General features: G+C 41.4%; 1 protein-coding gene across 4 annotated transcripts; it reads right to left on the bottom strand.

Moving 5' to 3' along the window:
* Nucleotides 1-3,158: 3,158 nt before the first annotated feature.
* Nucleotides 3,159-14,849, bottom strand: ppp4ca (protein phosphatase 4, catalytic subunit a). Of its 4 annotated transcripts, none has more exons than XM_067232603.1 (9): nucleotides 14,471-14,849; nucleotides 13,798-14,050; nucleotides 13,611-13,662; nucleotides 13,457-13,507; nucleotides 6,430-6,531; nucleotides 5,975-6,148; nucleotides 4,638-4,764; nucleotides 4,311-4,500; nucleotides 3,159-4,187 (listed from the first exon to the last, which is right to left on the bottom strand). In XM_067232603.1, exons 1-9 carry the CDS (start codon nucleotides 14,484-14,486, stop codon nucleotides 4,058-4,060), a joined length of 1,095 nt encoding a protein of 364 aa, XP_067088704.1. In that variant the 5' UTR covers nucleotides 14,487-14,849; the 3' UTR covers nucleotides 3,159-4,057. The 4 variants fall into 4 exon arrangements, with proteins under 4 accessions (XP_067088704.1, XP_067088707.1, XP_067088708.1 ...); XM_067232606.1 differs by having other exon boundaries at nucleotides 14,681-14,845; XM_067232607.1 differs by having other exon boundaries at nucleotides 14,678-14,831.
* Between the last annotated feature and the right edge of the window lie 865 nt (nucleotides 14,850-15,714).

The following is a 15,714-nucleotide window of genomic DNA, read 5'->3' as shown; positions in this document are numbered from 1 at the left end:
GAACCCTTCTTGGTATGTTGGGTACCTTAAAGGATAAAGGTTCACTGGCGGGACTTTGTAAAACCACTCACACATGCCTACAACTGTACCAGAAATGAGGTTACAGGGTTTAGCCCATATGAGCTGATGAGCTGAGCCTGTGGATATTGCATTCAGTTTACCTGTCAGAGAGGGGAAACCAGCATCTCACTCACAATATGTGCGGAATCTCAAGTCTCGGCTAGAGGAGAGTTATCAAACAGCCACTGAAAACTCACAGAAGGTTGCTGGCAGAAACAAACTCTGTTTTGATAAGAGGGTCCGAGAATCTACCCTGGAAGTGGGGGACAGAGTCCTGGTGAGGAACGTCTGGCTGCGGAACAAGCACAAACTTGCAGACAAGTAGGAAACTGCTGTGTACTGTGTCCTAAAACAGATGGGAGACTTACCTGTTTACATGGTTCAGCCAGTAAATCAAGATGGTCCAATTCGCACTCTGCACAGGGATCTTCTGTTACCATAAGGGAAATTTTCTGAAGCTGAAGACGATGAACCAGATCAGCCAAGGACCATACATCGTCCCAGGACACGACAAAGTTCTCCTCAGCAGCAAGAGGAAGATTGTGAGTCTGAAGATGAATACATCGTCTTTCCTGTGAAATCCTCAGTTTTAACTGAGGAGAGGTTCACAAAGGTTTACAACATCCAAAAGAATCTGAATACATCTGCCGATCTTTCCGGAGAAAGTGACTTGGGAAAGGAAATTACAATCCCAGTCTCCAGAGGAGCTCTCGGCAGGTAATGAGTTGGGATTGCCGGCACAAGGAGCAGAGGCATGTCTTGAAGAAGTCGAAGAATTCCAGCCAGAGACTACTGTTGAACAATCTCCTACTGAGGATGTGGAGATCTTGCCTGAGCCAGGCAAGGTGATGCCAGATATCACTCTGGAAGATGATGATGTTCCTCTGTTGGATTATGGTGATCTAGAAGATGGGGATAATAAAAAAGGAGTACAGACAACTGACATTGAGGAAGTCCTTGGAGAAGTTGGGGAAGACGAGTCAGTACGTCGAAAAACAGCAAAAGGTGCAGAGCATGGCATGTGTAAAGTGCAATAAGTGAACAAATAGACACAAATAGACAGTAAATACAAACACCAATTGGGACAAGAATAGCGGCAATGAATAAGAAGTGTAAATAAGTATGCAAAGTGCAGGTGCAATGTAGTAGTAGTATAAGTGCAATGTTCAGTGCTGCAGGAGTGTGTGATGACACATGTCAAGCCAGGGTGGAGGGGGGAAGTACAGTCACTGGTGGAGGTGGGGGTGGGGGGCTATCCCCGTGGAGTTTAGTAGAGTGACAGCCGTAGGAATGAAGCTGTTCCTGAACCTGCTGGTCCGGGAACGGAGGACCCTGTAGTGCCTCCCAGAGGGGAGGAGGGCAAACAGTCTGTGGCTGGGGTGAGAGCTGTCCATTTCGATGCTGTGTGCCCTCTGCAGACATCTCTTGCTCTGGACATTAATCCCGTAGGGAACATAATTTATTTAGGAAAATAAATTTGGAAATGCTATTGTTTGATTTTGTACCATGCTTTGGCTTTGCCAATGAAAACTATGGTCTCTAGTCAAACAGACTTGTATGGAGCATAGTCATAGGGTGATCTGAACCATTCTCGTATAACCATAGCTAATGGTTTTAAATGTGTAACTGGTTTATTGTGAAAAGAACCATAGGATACCATATATGGAAAAGGAAATAGAAATTATAATAATTGTTTTATTCATTCTGTACTACTACGTACAGATTGGTTTTATTTGATCCTGGATTTAGTTTGGTTCCAAACCATACCGACTTCGATGGTGAGCCTGTCTCAGTGAACGACATCCTACAGGAGGAACGTTGGACACAGTGGCCAGCTGTGTCGGATCCTTTCCTGCCGAGTGACTGAACAGATTTGTATCCAGATCTCGGATACTGGATTCTATGGATTCCAGATAAGGAACACTTGAATGTGTTTTTGGTTTACTACCCGGGTAGTGACTTTCCATTTGCCCAATGACAATCTATTTTGTTTTCCTATTTTTTCTAATCAAAGAGCTCTATTTTATGTTGGGGTATTTTGTAATGCAAGATAAAACTATTTTGTGAATAGTGTTGCTCAGTGATTGTGTAATAAACCTGCCAGCTGTTTTGTTTAAAAAAAAGTAAAGTCTCCTTGTGAGTCTTGTCAATTACTGCTCAGAGCCTAGGTAATAGATATATAGCTATCGTTCTAATACATGTTAGAGGTGCTACACCATCATGTGTATATTTTTACAGTTGTTACATACGCATGTCTACCTCGGTTACCCGACGACGGCTATCTCCGCATCCCGGGTGCCCATGCAACCTTCATCTTCATCTTCAACCTTCATCTTCAGCTAACCATTTACAGCAACACCACCACACTAACAGGCCAATAACAATGATAATTGCTGTGATCTTATAATATTACTGATAGAAATATAAATGGAAAAAATTACTACAGCATCTGTGCATTAGTTTATTTATAGATATCAGTAGGCCTTACATCAATTATGAAATAGTAGATGCATTGAATGAAGTTGGAAGGGCGAACTCCCAAGTCAATAAAGAGTAATTGACAAGTTTATAAACTTGAATACAATGTAACTGAGATTACCTATATTAGGCTACTCGAGTTAGAAGAACTTTTACTTTGAAGGAACAGGTAGTGCTGACTACACATTCGGCCAATGTCCGGCACTCCATTTTAAAAAGATACTATAGCTTAGTTGAGTATTTATCTCCAAGATATTAATTCCAAACACCAATATACGTGTAAAAGGCCATTCTTTTTTTCTGATCAGTACACTAACTCTAGACTGAAAACTAGGTCAAAGGCTAGTGAGAGTTACAACCCATTTGTGTGTGTGACTGTACTTTATAGTATCAGCATGCTTGATTGGTTTGCAAAATGTGCCTTCATAACCATTTGAACTGTTTTTCTTGTTGAAATAAAACTAAACATGCAAATGACTGAATAAATGTTAAGCATTAACTGTCTTGGTTTAGTGCATTTTTATGTCTGGCCTATAAATTCTACCTCCACGTGCCTTTCAGTAAAAATCAGCAATTTGCATGACTTACAAAACTCTCAATCAATGGACATGCTCAAGACATATTGATACAAAAAGATTTTATTACAATATCAAACGTTGACCAAATCCTAAAGAGCAGACTGGAGTCATTGACAAGGTGGATGAGAGAAACATTTAACCATTTACATCTGCTTGTCCTTTAAGTAGACATGAAGGTGCCAAGCTGCATTAAATACAAATGCTTGGAGACAATATGACTAAAATAATGACAGTGAGGACTGACAGCAACAATTATACAAAATCAAAGATAAAAGAAGCATTGGAAGAATACAATAAAAAGGTTATGCATAATAGAAGTTCCAGCCAAGAAATATCCAACATCTGAATATAAAACACTATTTTTCATGGAATCCCTCATCTATTGGATAAAAAAAAATATATACTACAAGGTAAGGTAGCTGTTAAGTGTCTGACTAATCTACAAGGGGAGGGAGAAAGGTGAATGGATGCTGAGGGGTACAGAAAAAAACAGCTGAGCAATGGTCATTTCAGAGAGCTGGAGAGAAATTCCATCAGGATTGGGCCAAGTTTCAAGATGAGCAATGCACCCCTCAACATTTGACTCACTCTGATAAGTACTGGATAGTCATTATTATGGTGATCACTAAATAATTTGCACGGTATAGTTTACAGGCACAGATCAAATATTTTAATTTCACTGAAGATTATTGGAGCTCATCTGACACAATTGAACCATGGAAATAGTCCTACGGTCCAAACTATGCCCACCTGGCATTTTGGACAGGCTCAAATTAGTGTTCAATGTCTTCAAAAGGATTTAAAATGATTTCAACTCAGGTATGATAGCTTCAAATGACTATCAAGAGGCAAGTTCAGGAGAGGGCTGGTTAGAGGTGGAACCAACACACAGGCATCATAAAAAAATTAAAATAAGGGCTAGAACACAGTCCTATGAGAGCTCACAAGAAGTAGTCAGCCACTGGTTTTTTGGAAGGGATGCCTCTGGTCTCCTGTGGAGCTGCCTCGAATATAATGAACTCCCTCTGCAGGTGCTCATCCAGCTCCAAAATGGCCGCCACATTGCCACATCTGTGTGAGAAAGATGGTTACAATTGTATGTCAAGTTGCTTAAAATGACAGGCTGACAAACACTGAAGAACAGTACATGATTTTGGTTCACAACTGTTCAAAATGTTTCTTTCTCACACACACCTATAGCAGTAGTTGGGTGCAGACCACACAGTGAGCACTGTCTCGTTGAAGTGCCACTTGTAGCCCTCCATGACCAGCTGGTGGGCCCGGCAAATCATGTGAATATCGTTGGCTGCGTTGAACTGGGCCACCACGTCACTACCAAACAAGTAGCCTGCCCCTCTTGGACTAACCCCCCATCCTGTGGTGTCTGAGAATAATAGTGGAAGAGAGAAACGGTAAGATCAAGACAAAGAGATTAATATAATGTCAACAACAAAAAACACCAACACAGTGTTATATTGTCAAACAACCAAACTATGGGGGCCCACTATGCAGGTTTTATACCTTCAGGGTCTGACCACAGCAGGTCACACATGGGTCCATCGTGGGGCACTTCCTGTTTCCTGTCAATAGTTCGGATCTGGTCCAGAGTCTGGATGGAGGGAGACAGGCCACCATGCACGCAAAAAATCTAGTGGATAGAAAAAAGTATGTTAGAAAGGATACTGCAGAAAATGCTGCAGAACCGCAATCTGTACAAAAGGAAAAGCCCATTTTCAATGAAACTGTTGAAAGAAATGCAATAAAATAAAGCATTCAATGAAAAATGGCTTTGTGCATGGGGGCATTATCAAGCCAGTTAACAATAGTGGCTGTTTTTTTCTTTTTTTACTTGAGCCCTTAGTTCCACCTGTGGAAATATTCATGCAAAGCATAAAAAAGTAATTCTAGACAATTCTGTGCATCAATATGTTTGCCAACAAATTGGAGAAGGGCCTTTCTTGTTTCCAAGAAATGCCCCCATTCAAACCTCAACATCATTAAATAAAACCTCTTCAGTACAAAGAGAGGTCCATACAGAAATGTTTTGTTGAGTTGTGTCAAAACCGTAGATGGCCTGCACAGAACACTGACCTTAACACCATCAAACGAATTTGGGAAGCCTTCGCAAAACAAAATTGAGCCAGTTATAGAAACAAAGTGGAAACCAACTCCATATTAATGTCCATGATTTTGGAATGAGAGGTTCAACAAAAATAGGTGCCTGTATACGCGATGTCCACATACCCCTATATGGCCAATAGTATCAGGGAATTATAGAAATACAAACAATTTAATAGTGCAATTTTTAGGGCAAAGCCTTAATCCATCTATATTTAAATTGATCATTTAAACCAGAGAAATAAACATAACTAAAAGTTTGACAATTTGCCAGTATTTCCAAAAGCCACCTAGGTTTAGGATTTATTTTCTTTTTTAAATGTATTAGAATTTATGTAAAAGTGGATCTAGGACAGCTGTTTGATGACCAGAGAACTGCATGATAAGCTATAAACATCTAGTATTAAGATAGTATTCTCACTAGCTAAAAATGCAGGCTCTATTTGGTATTTTCTTTTCTGACACATTAGTTGGCCATTATGGATAAGAGCCATAGCCAGAAGATTTGGTTGGATAACAGAAATCCAATTCAGAAGATTGAGGGTATTGTTTTAATTGTCAAGAGTGTATAAAAAGCAAAATAAGCAGAAGAGGTAACATTTAAATGAGCTGGACTAAGACTCCACAGACTGGTTCCTTTATATGAAGCGCTTCAAATAGATTAACAGAAAATGTGGGTGTGTGGTGTAGTCTATAGCCACAATATCATAAAGGGAGACAAACTTGACAGAGGGCCGTACCTTGCCATCAATAATAGCGGAGAGAGACAGGTAGTCAAATATTTCGGTGCAGTATCGCCACACGGTGACTGAGCCATACTTGCGAAGGCACTCATCATAAAAGCCATAGACCTGGGTGATCTGCCGCGACTCATGGTTCCCCCGGATTAGGGTGATTCTGTCTGGATACCGTACCTAGAGGAGGGGAGAAAATAGTGATAGGGCAGGGAAGTGAAAACATACCTTTAGAAACTAGTTTATGGTTGGAGCTTAATCAGTTGAAGCATTAGCAGGCTGACAACTTTAATCCAATGAGTATTGTTCAAAGAGTGAAATATAAGCTTTTTATAAATGTTATCATCGTCTTGGTAGGCTATTCCAATTTTGTATGATAAGAGTGATATTGTACAAAATAGTAGTTCCAGGAAGTTGCCTGTCTTTAAATAAAGTTGCCAATTTCATATTAAATTTTGTACCTTAAGGGCTAGAAGCAAGAGGAACGTCTCCACACTGTAGAAACCTCTGTCAACAAAGTCTCCCATGAATAGGTAGTTTGTCTCTGGAACATCACCTCCGACCTGCAGATTTTTACAACATGAATCAACAAAACAGCAAATTAGCATTATAGCCTACATAAACTTCAGTGCGGTGTATAATTGAAATGTGATCTAGCTGATTGTAACAAAGCTAACGGTAATGTTAACAACTTTTAAACAAAACAATATGTAACATGGAGAGATTGTGGTTGACACATACAAATACACTCACCGGCCACTTTATTAGGTACGTCTGTTCAATTGCTTGTTAACACAAATAGCTAATCAGCCAATCACATGACAGCAACTCAATGCATTTTGGCATGTAAACGTGGTCAAGACAACTTTCTGAAGTTCAAACCGGGCATCAGAACGGGGGAGAAAGGGGATTTAAGTTACTTTGAATGTGGGGCATGGTTGTTGGTGCCAGACGGGCTGGTCTGAGTATTTCAGAAACAGCTGATCAACTGGGATTTTCACACACAACCATCTCTAGGGTTTACAGAGATGGTCCGAAAAAGAGAAAATATCCAGTGAGCGGCAGGTGTGTGGACGAAAATGCCTTGTTGATGTCAGAGGTCAGACGAGCATGGGCAGACTGGTTCGAGATAATAGAAAGGCAACAGTAACTCAAATAACCACTCTTTACAACCAAGGTAGGCAGAAGGCCATCTCTGAACACACAACACATCAAACCTTGAATCAGATGGACTACAGCATAGGGGTGGAACAATACATGTATTCGTGCATGAAATTACACGGAGAATACATGGTATAAAAATAAATAAAACTTGCGTGCAAATTAATTTATGTAATGCGGAAATACTGTTAGATACTCGTGTTTTCTTCTTTCTATCTAATCTGTAGCTCTGAAGCTCTGATTGGCGCCGCCGTGAGTCAGAGATAGGCTAGCTAGCAGCACTAAGGACGAGTATGGCGAGTGGTGGCGACCCACGAGAGATGGAGGACCCGCCGGCCGTTTTAAGATTGCAAGTTTGGGAAAACTTTGGTTTCCCATTCAGTTACAGTAGTACAGGCGAGAGAGTGGTGGATAAGACAAGCACTGTGTGTTGGCGTTGTTCAGCAGTTGTGGGCAGTGACGTGCAGTCTGGGTAGGCAAGGTAGACACTGACTACCCTGCCAAAATTCAAATGTTAACATTTTTATTAAATCATTTTATTTAATAAACTTGTATTTGTATTTTTACTGTTTATTCTTGTGATTTATATATGCAATATTTGTGTTATCGCAATTTTTAGACGTTACGATGACGAATGTAGCAGTTACGCATAATCAAATAAAAAATTGTTTTTAATAAGCAGTGCTTTTACTGTCTGTTCACTGCGGACGACAAGCGAAAAACTCACTTGTGCACTTCGATCCTGTATTCTTCAACATGTACAGTACCAGTCAAAAGTTTGTACAAATTTTCCCGTGCCTCTTACTGACATCACCGCACATCACTGGTTGTAGGGTATGTGACTGGAAATACATCTAACATGCTAAGCATATAACGCATCTGGCGTGTGCTAAATGACAAAAAATATCCGACGCCATCACCCAGGTGTGCCAATCACTGGAACGAGACAAAAAAAATTTTTAACTTCTCCCTACAGTGCTTAACCAGCCATTAAATACACATACAAATAGGGCCAAATAAATTACTGACGCAATCGGAATTTACATGTCATCTTCAATGCGCCGTATTCACTCATAGAGGAACCTGGTTTGTTTTGCTTTTCCCTCCGTTGTACCGAACTCGTACAAAACCGTGATGTCTGAACCGCGGTGTGAACCGAACCGTGACTTCAGTGTACCGTTCCACCCCTACTACAGCAGCAGAAGGGTGCCACTCCTGTCAGCTAAGAACAGGAAACTGAGGCTACAATTCGCACAGGCTCTCCAAAATTGGACAATAGAAGATTGGAAAAACTTTGCCTGGTCTGATGAGTCTCGATTTCAGCTGCAACATTCAGATGGTAGGGTCAGAATTTGGCATAAACAACATGAAAGCATGGATCCATCCTGCCATGTATCAACAGTTCAGGCTGGTGGTGGCGTAATGGTGTGGGGGATATTTTTTTGGCACACTTTGGGCCCCTTAGTACTTATTGAGCATTGTTTAAACGCAACAGCCTACCTGAGTATTGTTGCTGACCATGTCCATCCCTTTATGACCACAGTATACCCATCTTCTGATGGCTACTTCCAGCAGAATAATGGACCATGTCACAACGCTCAAATCATCTCAAACTGGTTTCTTGAACATGACAATGAGTTCACTGTCAATCCAATAGAGCACCTTTGGGATGTGGTGGAAGGGGAGATTTGCATCATGGATGTGCAGCCGACAAATCTGCAGCAACTACGTGATGCTATCATGTCAATATGGGCTACCCATTACGGCCCGCATCCGATTCAAGACCCTGGTACTGACCTTCCGAGTGGTGAACGGGACTGCACCTGACTACATAGTCTCTCGTCCAACCTTACACCCCCACCCGCCACCTACGGTCTTCTTCTGACAACCGTCTGGTGGTCTCACCTCAATTGTAATATTTGTATTTTTATATTGTAAATTACGGCAACTTAGATTTTATTTTATTGTATATTTTATTTAATTCTAATTCCACTTAGTACTGCTAGTTTATGTACCCTTAGTATAGATAGTTCACATATTTAAATTTTAGGTCCCTATATGTTTATTGTATGCACCTTCCTGCCAAAGCAAATTCCTTGTCTGTGCAAACTTTCATGGCGAATACATCCCATTCTGATTCTGAAGAGCGCCCGCTCCCAACTCAAGCTCTTCTCCTGTCTGGCCCAATGGTGGAATCATCTCCCCCCACCTCCATCATTTACATTGTCATTTAGCAGACGCTCTTATCCAGAGCGACTTACAGTAAGTACAGGGACATTGTCCCCGAGGCAAGTAGGGTGAAGTGCCTTGCCCAAGGACACAACGTCATTTTGCATGGCAGGGAATCGAACCAACAACCTTCTGATTAATAGCCCGACTCCCTAACCGCTCAGCCATCTGACCCCCATCAGAGCTACTGACTGTCTCTCCACCTTCAAGAAAAGGCTAAATATGTGTAGTGAGGTTCGCAAGACCACACGGAGCCAACATCTTGCCACACCTGAAGAGTGATTCAATCACATCAGACAAATCTAATCAGCCCTTGTGACACCCTCAGTATGCTGATTACCCACCAAACGCCGATGCAAAGGAACCATAGAATTGGGGGGGGGGACCTCCCCAATCTACCTAATCAGCCCTCCTGCTAGCTTGCAAGCTTCAAAGGGCCTGATTTAGACAACACGTCTCCAGCAACCATTTGCTATCCGTTTCGGCGGCGATTTGAACAAAGAACATACCTTGATCAGAACCTTTGAGGAAAGTTCTTGAGACTTCACCTTTACCACAAGAGTACAAGGTGGAGAATTATGAGGGGGATATTTGTGCCATGTTTGTTACTTTGTTTTAATGTTGTGTTCACTGAAATCTTGATTCTAGTAACAACTCCTTCCTGAAAGATAACTACGTCATTCTTGGTATCTACACAAAGCTATCATAATAAAACAATCATTCAACTATATTTTGTAACTGTACCAAGATGTCCAGAACAATATTTGAACAATCGAATGAACCAGCCAAAAATCAGATCACACCTTTGGTAGGTGTGAAGGAAGAAGGGGGGAGTTGAGAACCCAGCTTCCCCCAATCCACATCTGACCCCAGACGGGTCCTCCCTCGAACTGTATAAAGCCCTAAGATGACATTTACATTACATTTACATTTTAGTCATTTAGCAGACGCTCTTATCCAGAGCGACTTACAGTAAGTACAGGGACATTCCCCCCGAAGCAAGTAGGGTGAAGTGCCTTGCCCAAGGACACAACGTCATTTTGGCACGGCGGGGAATCGAACTGGCAGCCTTCAGATTACTAGCCCGACTCCCTCACCGCTCAGCCATCTGACTCCCTGACCATCAATCTCTGACTCCAGCGAAACCGACCATGGCATGAACGCCATCAGGATTGGCGTTCCAAGGACGTCGCCAAGCTTATCCTGAGATTCAACTTTATAGTGATCGCGACACTATCTGGACGTTTCAACAGAAGAACCAAAAACGCAATTCTGATTGCGACTTCACTGAGATCCCGCAGACTCAGTCACATGACCCTGCGCAGCCTCGCTTTGACTTCAGAGTCTTCAAATGGACCGTTGGCGCAAACCGCCCTCAATCTCATTGATCAACCCCTGATCAAACGTAACTATGGCTAACGCTCTTTCCTCCTCGACATGGCATTGGCGTGAGCTCTGTTTATGATTTGTAAGGATGTAATCATTGACTGCACAATTTCTGTCTTTCTTTAAGTTAGACCATTTCATTCTGTTCATTGAAACCAATCTCTCATATCAAACCCATAATCTAACTTGTTCATAAGATCTGCTTACCTTACTAGAATAAATTCATTGTAAAGATATTTTGACGTGCATGTTCACTGATGTTACGATTGGCTCTATACTTAGAACAAATTCATTCCTAAAGATGAGACTGATTATTACATATTAAACATAGGATTCCCTAATGTCCTAAACCAATATTAGGGTGGTGCCCCGAGACTTTATGATACATTAAGTATTTCTATCTTTAAACGAGCAAACCCCGTTACATATGCACTTGTTCCGGGACTACAAAGGTACTTAAGAAATATTTGTTGTATCAGATGTTAGTTTATTTCCTCCAGGAACACAATGACACTAATTGAGGGACTTGTTGCACTTGTTGGCTAGTTGTAACTTATTTAACTACTTGTACTCGCTGTGAATTATATTATTGGGTGTGCTCAAGACTTCGGCGAGAGCACAACCTTTGTTCTCTCACATATATATTATTATTATTATTTCTTTTTGCCCCCCTAAAACTTAGTCAATATTTGGCCTACATAGACAACGTAGGTGTCAAAAGTTTCGTCTTGGTAGCGATTGAGTTGCTTCTATTGGAATTTACGTTCCGTTGCATGGTTTAGGCTTAAGTTAAGTTTTTGTGGCGAAAAGTGAAGCTAACGGTGGCTAATTTGCTAGCCACAGTCACTGACGTTACTAACGTCACTGCGTCACTAACGTCACGAAAACACGCGTGACTACCTTTGCCAGAACATTCGTTTAGCATCTGTTAACTTGGGGGATAGCTAGGCTAACTATAGCTTTACTGCAAGGCAGCTGCAGAAACGCCACAAGAAAAGAGGCCAGGGTGATAACTATTTACTCATTTTACTTTGTGATATGACACACAATTGTGATGTGTAATGTACAATATAAGCTGATATTATTAAGGAAGTACATCTACTTTCGGAAACAGTAGTCTACTATTTCACTGAAGTATTAGCATCATGACATTAGCCTGTGTTGCCCGGGCAACACATACTACAGTGGTCTATGATGTAGCGTTATCTGTTTTCAATCGTTAAAATAAACATTCCTCACATATACATTTTCGTTGTAGGATTTATTCTGACATTAGAAAACGATTTGTTGGTGAAATTACCATTACCTGTGGTTTCAAACCAGTGTAGCTCACTGCAACGCTGTAGCTTACGCGAGACACACTACTGTACAAAAACATCTACACTAAACAGCCGTTTAGGAAGTCAAACGGCGACAGAACATGTTCGGTACTCCCCTTACTTAAATCAAAAGTCTATCTAACTACTAACCTGAACTTCATTGCCACAGCCTAAACGTTGTCAATCTGTTCATGAAAATAATTAATTTCAGCTTAAACCGTACAACGGAACGTTAAATCCAATTCAACCAACGCAATCGCTACCAAGACGAACACAGCAGTAGTCTAGTACAGTACTGTACCGTAGTAGTACAATTTACCGGGGCAGCTTCTCCACACAGGGCTATATCGCATTTTGCGTTGTTACTGACAATGATCGCTACCACTGAGCTTTTTATGAATGAGCGATTTTCCGTTTTGGGGGGCATATTTTCAGTTAGCAGATGGTACTGTTTGAATCGCGATTCCATCTTCTACTGCCGGGTAACGTCGTAGAATAATCTTCAAAGGGGGTTCTTTATTAATGAATGAATGCAATGAGTAGGCTAAATGCCTGAAAATATCATGAGAAGGGAAAAACTTAAAATGACGTTTAAGTCATAGAGATTAGGTCAATTTTTACACCGGTCTGCCCAATTTATTCGTTTTGTTTCAACGATGAGGCTGCCTCTTGCAGGGGAAATGAGAAGACATCTATTTCATTCTACACTTCACTCGTATTTTCAGTTGTAAATGAGCAGCAAAAAAAAAATGCTTTTAAATCTATGTCATCTTTATAAATAATAAGTATGCATTTTTATATAAAATATACAGAAATATCAGTTGTAAAAATGTCATTCAAAAACGGACCCCTGTGCAACCGACGCAAGCAAGCACACCCTACAATTTCCCCAGAAATTGTACCCTCTCTAGTTGTTGCTTGCTTTCCTCCAGGTACACTAGCACTTTCGAGGATCATGTTGTTTAATTGTAATTTGTTTAACTACATGCTCTTCTGGTTATACCCATAGGCACTTATTTGCTTTTCACAATGTATGCTTCATGTTTTGGCTACCCGCAATGTTTTGGGGGTCTCTCGTTGTTTACGATCATTGATCTATGCACTTTTTGTAAAGCTCTTTCTTGTAAGTCGCTTTGGATAAAAGTGTCTGCTAAATGAATACATGTAAATGCAATATGGACCAAAATCTCTGAGGAATGTTTCCAACACCTTGTTGAAAGTATGCCACGAAGAGTTAAGGCAGTTCAGAAGGCAAAGGGGGGTCCAACCCAGTACTAGCGAGGTGTACCTAATAAAGTGGCCAGTGAGTGCATGTTGTTGCATACTCTGAGCTAAAATTTCAGTAGAACACAGAACATGTTCATGGGTTCAGAAAGAGGTTGCTTAGACTTACTCTGAACAACTCTTTCAGGTCATAAAACTGTCCGTGAATATCGCCGCACACCTGAGAAGTTTGCAAGTAGAAAGAATTTGGGGTGCATAAAATGTTTCTAAGTTATATTGTTTTTTAAGCATGATCCAAGTCAATACATTCTGGAAATACTCACCGTGACGGGAGAGTCTACCCTCTGAACGTTACTCTCCTCAACCAGAATCTCCCTGTAAAACACACAGAAACTGGACTGATTACCAATTAACTGTCTCTACAATCAAAAGTAAAGTAACCAGCCATTCACTTTGTGCTGTAGTTGACGTTACAGCTAACCATCTTCTTACATAAATATATAACAGTACCTGGCTTTGGCGCAAAGTGCTTTGACTTCATTTTCCTTGATGAGCTCACAGCGTCGTAGCTGCTCTATCTGTCGGTCCAGATCACTAATGTCTCCCATAGTCACACACATGGAGAGAGTGGGTCTCAAACACTCACTCCTCCTCACTCTCTCTGGGGTATAGTAGAAGCGTGTATTCTTCCCAGTTACACAGAACCAGGCCGAAAACAGTAATAAGAACTCAACGTTTTCGGATAAAATGTGAAGACAACGATCTGTGTGATGGAAACAAACGTCGAGTAAGTGGTTCGGTGGCCAGTATTTGCCAGTTATGAAGCTAGCCTACTAAGCTATAGCTACAGTTGAAAATCGAGAAGCATACTATCCCAACATCCGCTAACTTGCTTTGCCAGTAAACATTGAGAGATTTACTTTCATCGTAACAGAAACTATTTGTAGAGTGATCTACCTACAATTAGCAAGCAAGCAAACGTAAATAGCCTTACTGGCTACAGTACCTAGGTAGGCCAGTGTTAGGTGATATCTTGCCAGCTAGTTGGCTAGCTAACACTACTACTGTAGCTCTAGGCCAACCTCGTCTGGATAGGTTCCGCGGTATTTTGAACGATCAAATCGAAAATTAAATAGGTAGCTACACTAACTATTACCATCTTAATTAGCGGTATGTAACTCACCGCCACCGGGCTGCATAATACAGCTCGCCAACTAAGCTGTACCATAGCGAAACTCCGAAGACAAACAGACCGGTTGGATATAGCTCGGAGTTAGCTTGCTTGCTAATGAGCTAAACGGTTCTCGCTAGCTCCACATTAGGAGCTGCTAGCTCTGTTTCGTGTTGCCCCTGATTTGTCAAATAACGTCGGAAATTGAATAAATACTACTACCGTGGGGAAGAAGTTGGTCTTTGATATGGACGCCGAAAAATGCCGAATCCCAACTCTGCAGTTCTTATTTTCTACCGATTGTATATTTTATATTTCCTTTTCACCGATTTGCTGCTTTGCCCGAAGTCAAGTCCGACGTAGGTACAACTTCCGGTATGGGCAGGGATGTAGTGGGGGCTAAACGCACGTAAACGCCGTTTACGCACCTCCCGAAATTCGGAAATAGCGTTTATCCACCTCTAAATAGCGTTTATGCGCGTTTACGCACATCTAGCGCCTCTATTCTGCCGTTGGAATAATCCGAAATAAATTTGGTGTAATTTTAAAACACCAAAGACTACATTTCATATTGTTTAATATATTATGGAACGCCAACTGTGCCAAAACGTCTGAATTCTCGTTCGCGTACAGACGGCCGTTTTTGACGTCTGTACACGTTTGGACGTCTGTACACGGCCGTTTTTGACGTCTGTACACGTTTGGACCATCTATGCTTCCATGCTATTGGTTGGGACCAACATAGCCACCCCCCATTTTGACCTAGTGTCTGCGCTTGGCTGTACTTAGTTCTACTGTGATCATGTGGGCTCTTATGTAGCTATCAGAGCCATAGAAAAAGAGAGTTGCGACACGCTTTGATCTCGCCGACACGTGATCACGTGGTTCATGTAGCTCGCTGTAGTTCCAAAAAAAACCACTGCTGTCAACCGGTTTGAATGGTTTTCAATGAAGCTGGCCAACGGAAGTCGCTTTCTCAGGCAAATGATGAAGGAAACAGTCTCGGTTAAAGAAATCCGATATTCTGGCTATCTTCAGCAGACTCGTATCTACAAAAGGCAGTCCTCCCTGACGTGTTTGGTGTAGAATGGAGTGAAATACAACATTGTGAACACTCACTGCCAGTAAAACACAGGAAAAAAAGTTAGAGCTTTTTTGTCACGTGGTTCCGGTAGCTCCCTGTAGTTAAACAAAACCCCCACTGCTGTCAACCTGTTTGAATGGTTTTTGGCGGGACAGACGGCAGCACCATCTCG

The sequence above is a fragment of the Osmerus mordax genome, chromosome 3 (genome assembly GCF_038355195.1).
Source record: "Osmerus mordax isolate fOsmMor3 chromosome 3, fOsmMor3.pri, whole genome shotgun sequence".
Lineage (NCBI taxonomy): Eukaryota > Metazoa > Chordata > Actinopteri > Osmeriformes > Osmeridae > Osmerus > Osmerus mordax.
Note: the sequence above shows the minus strand (reverse complement) of the source record. Positions and strands in the feature narration are given on the sequence as shown.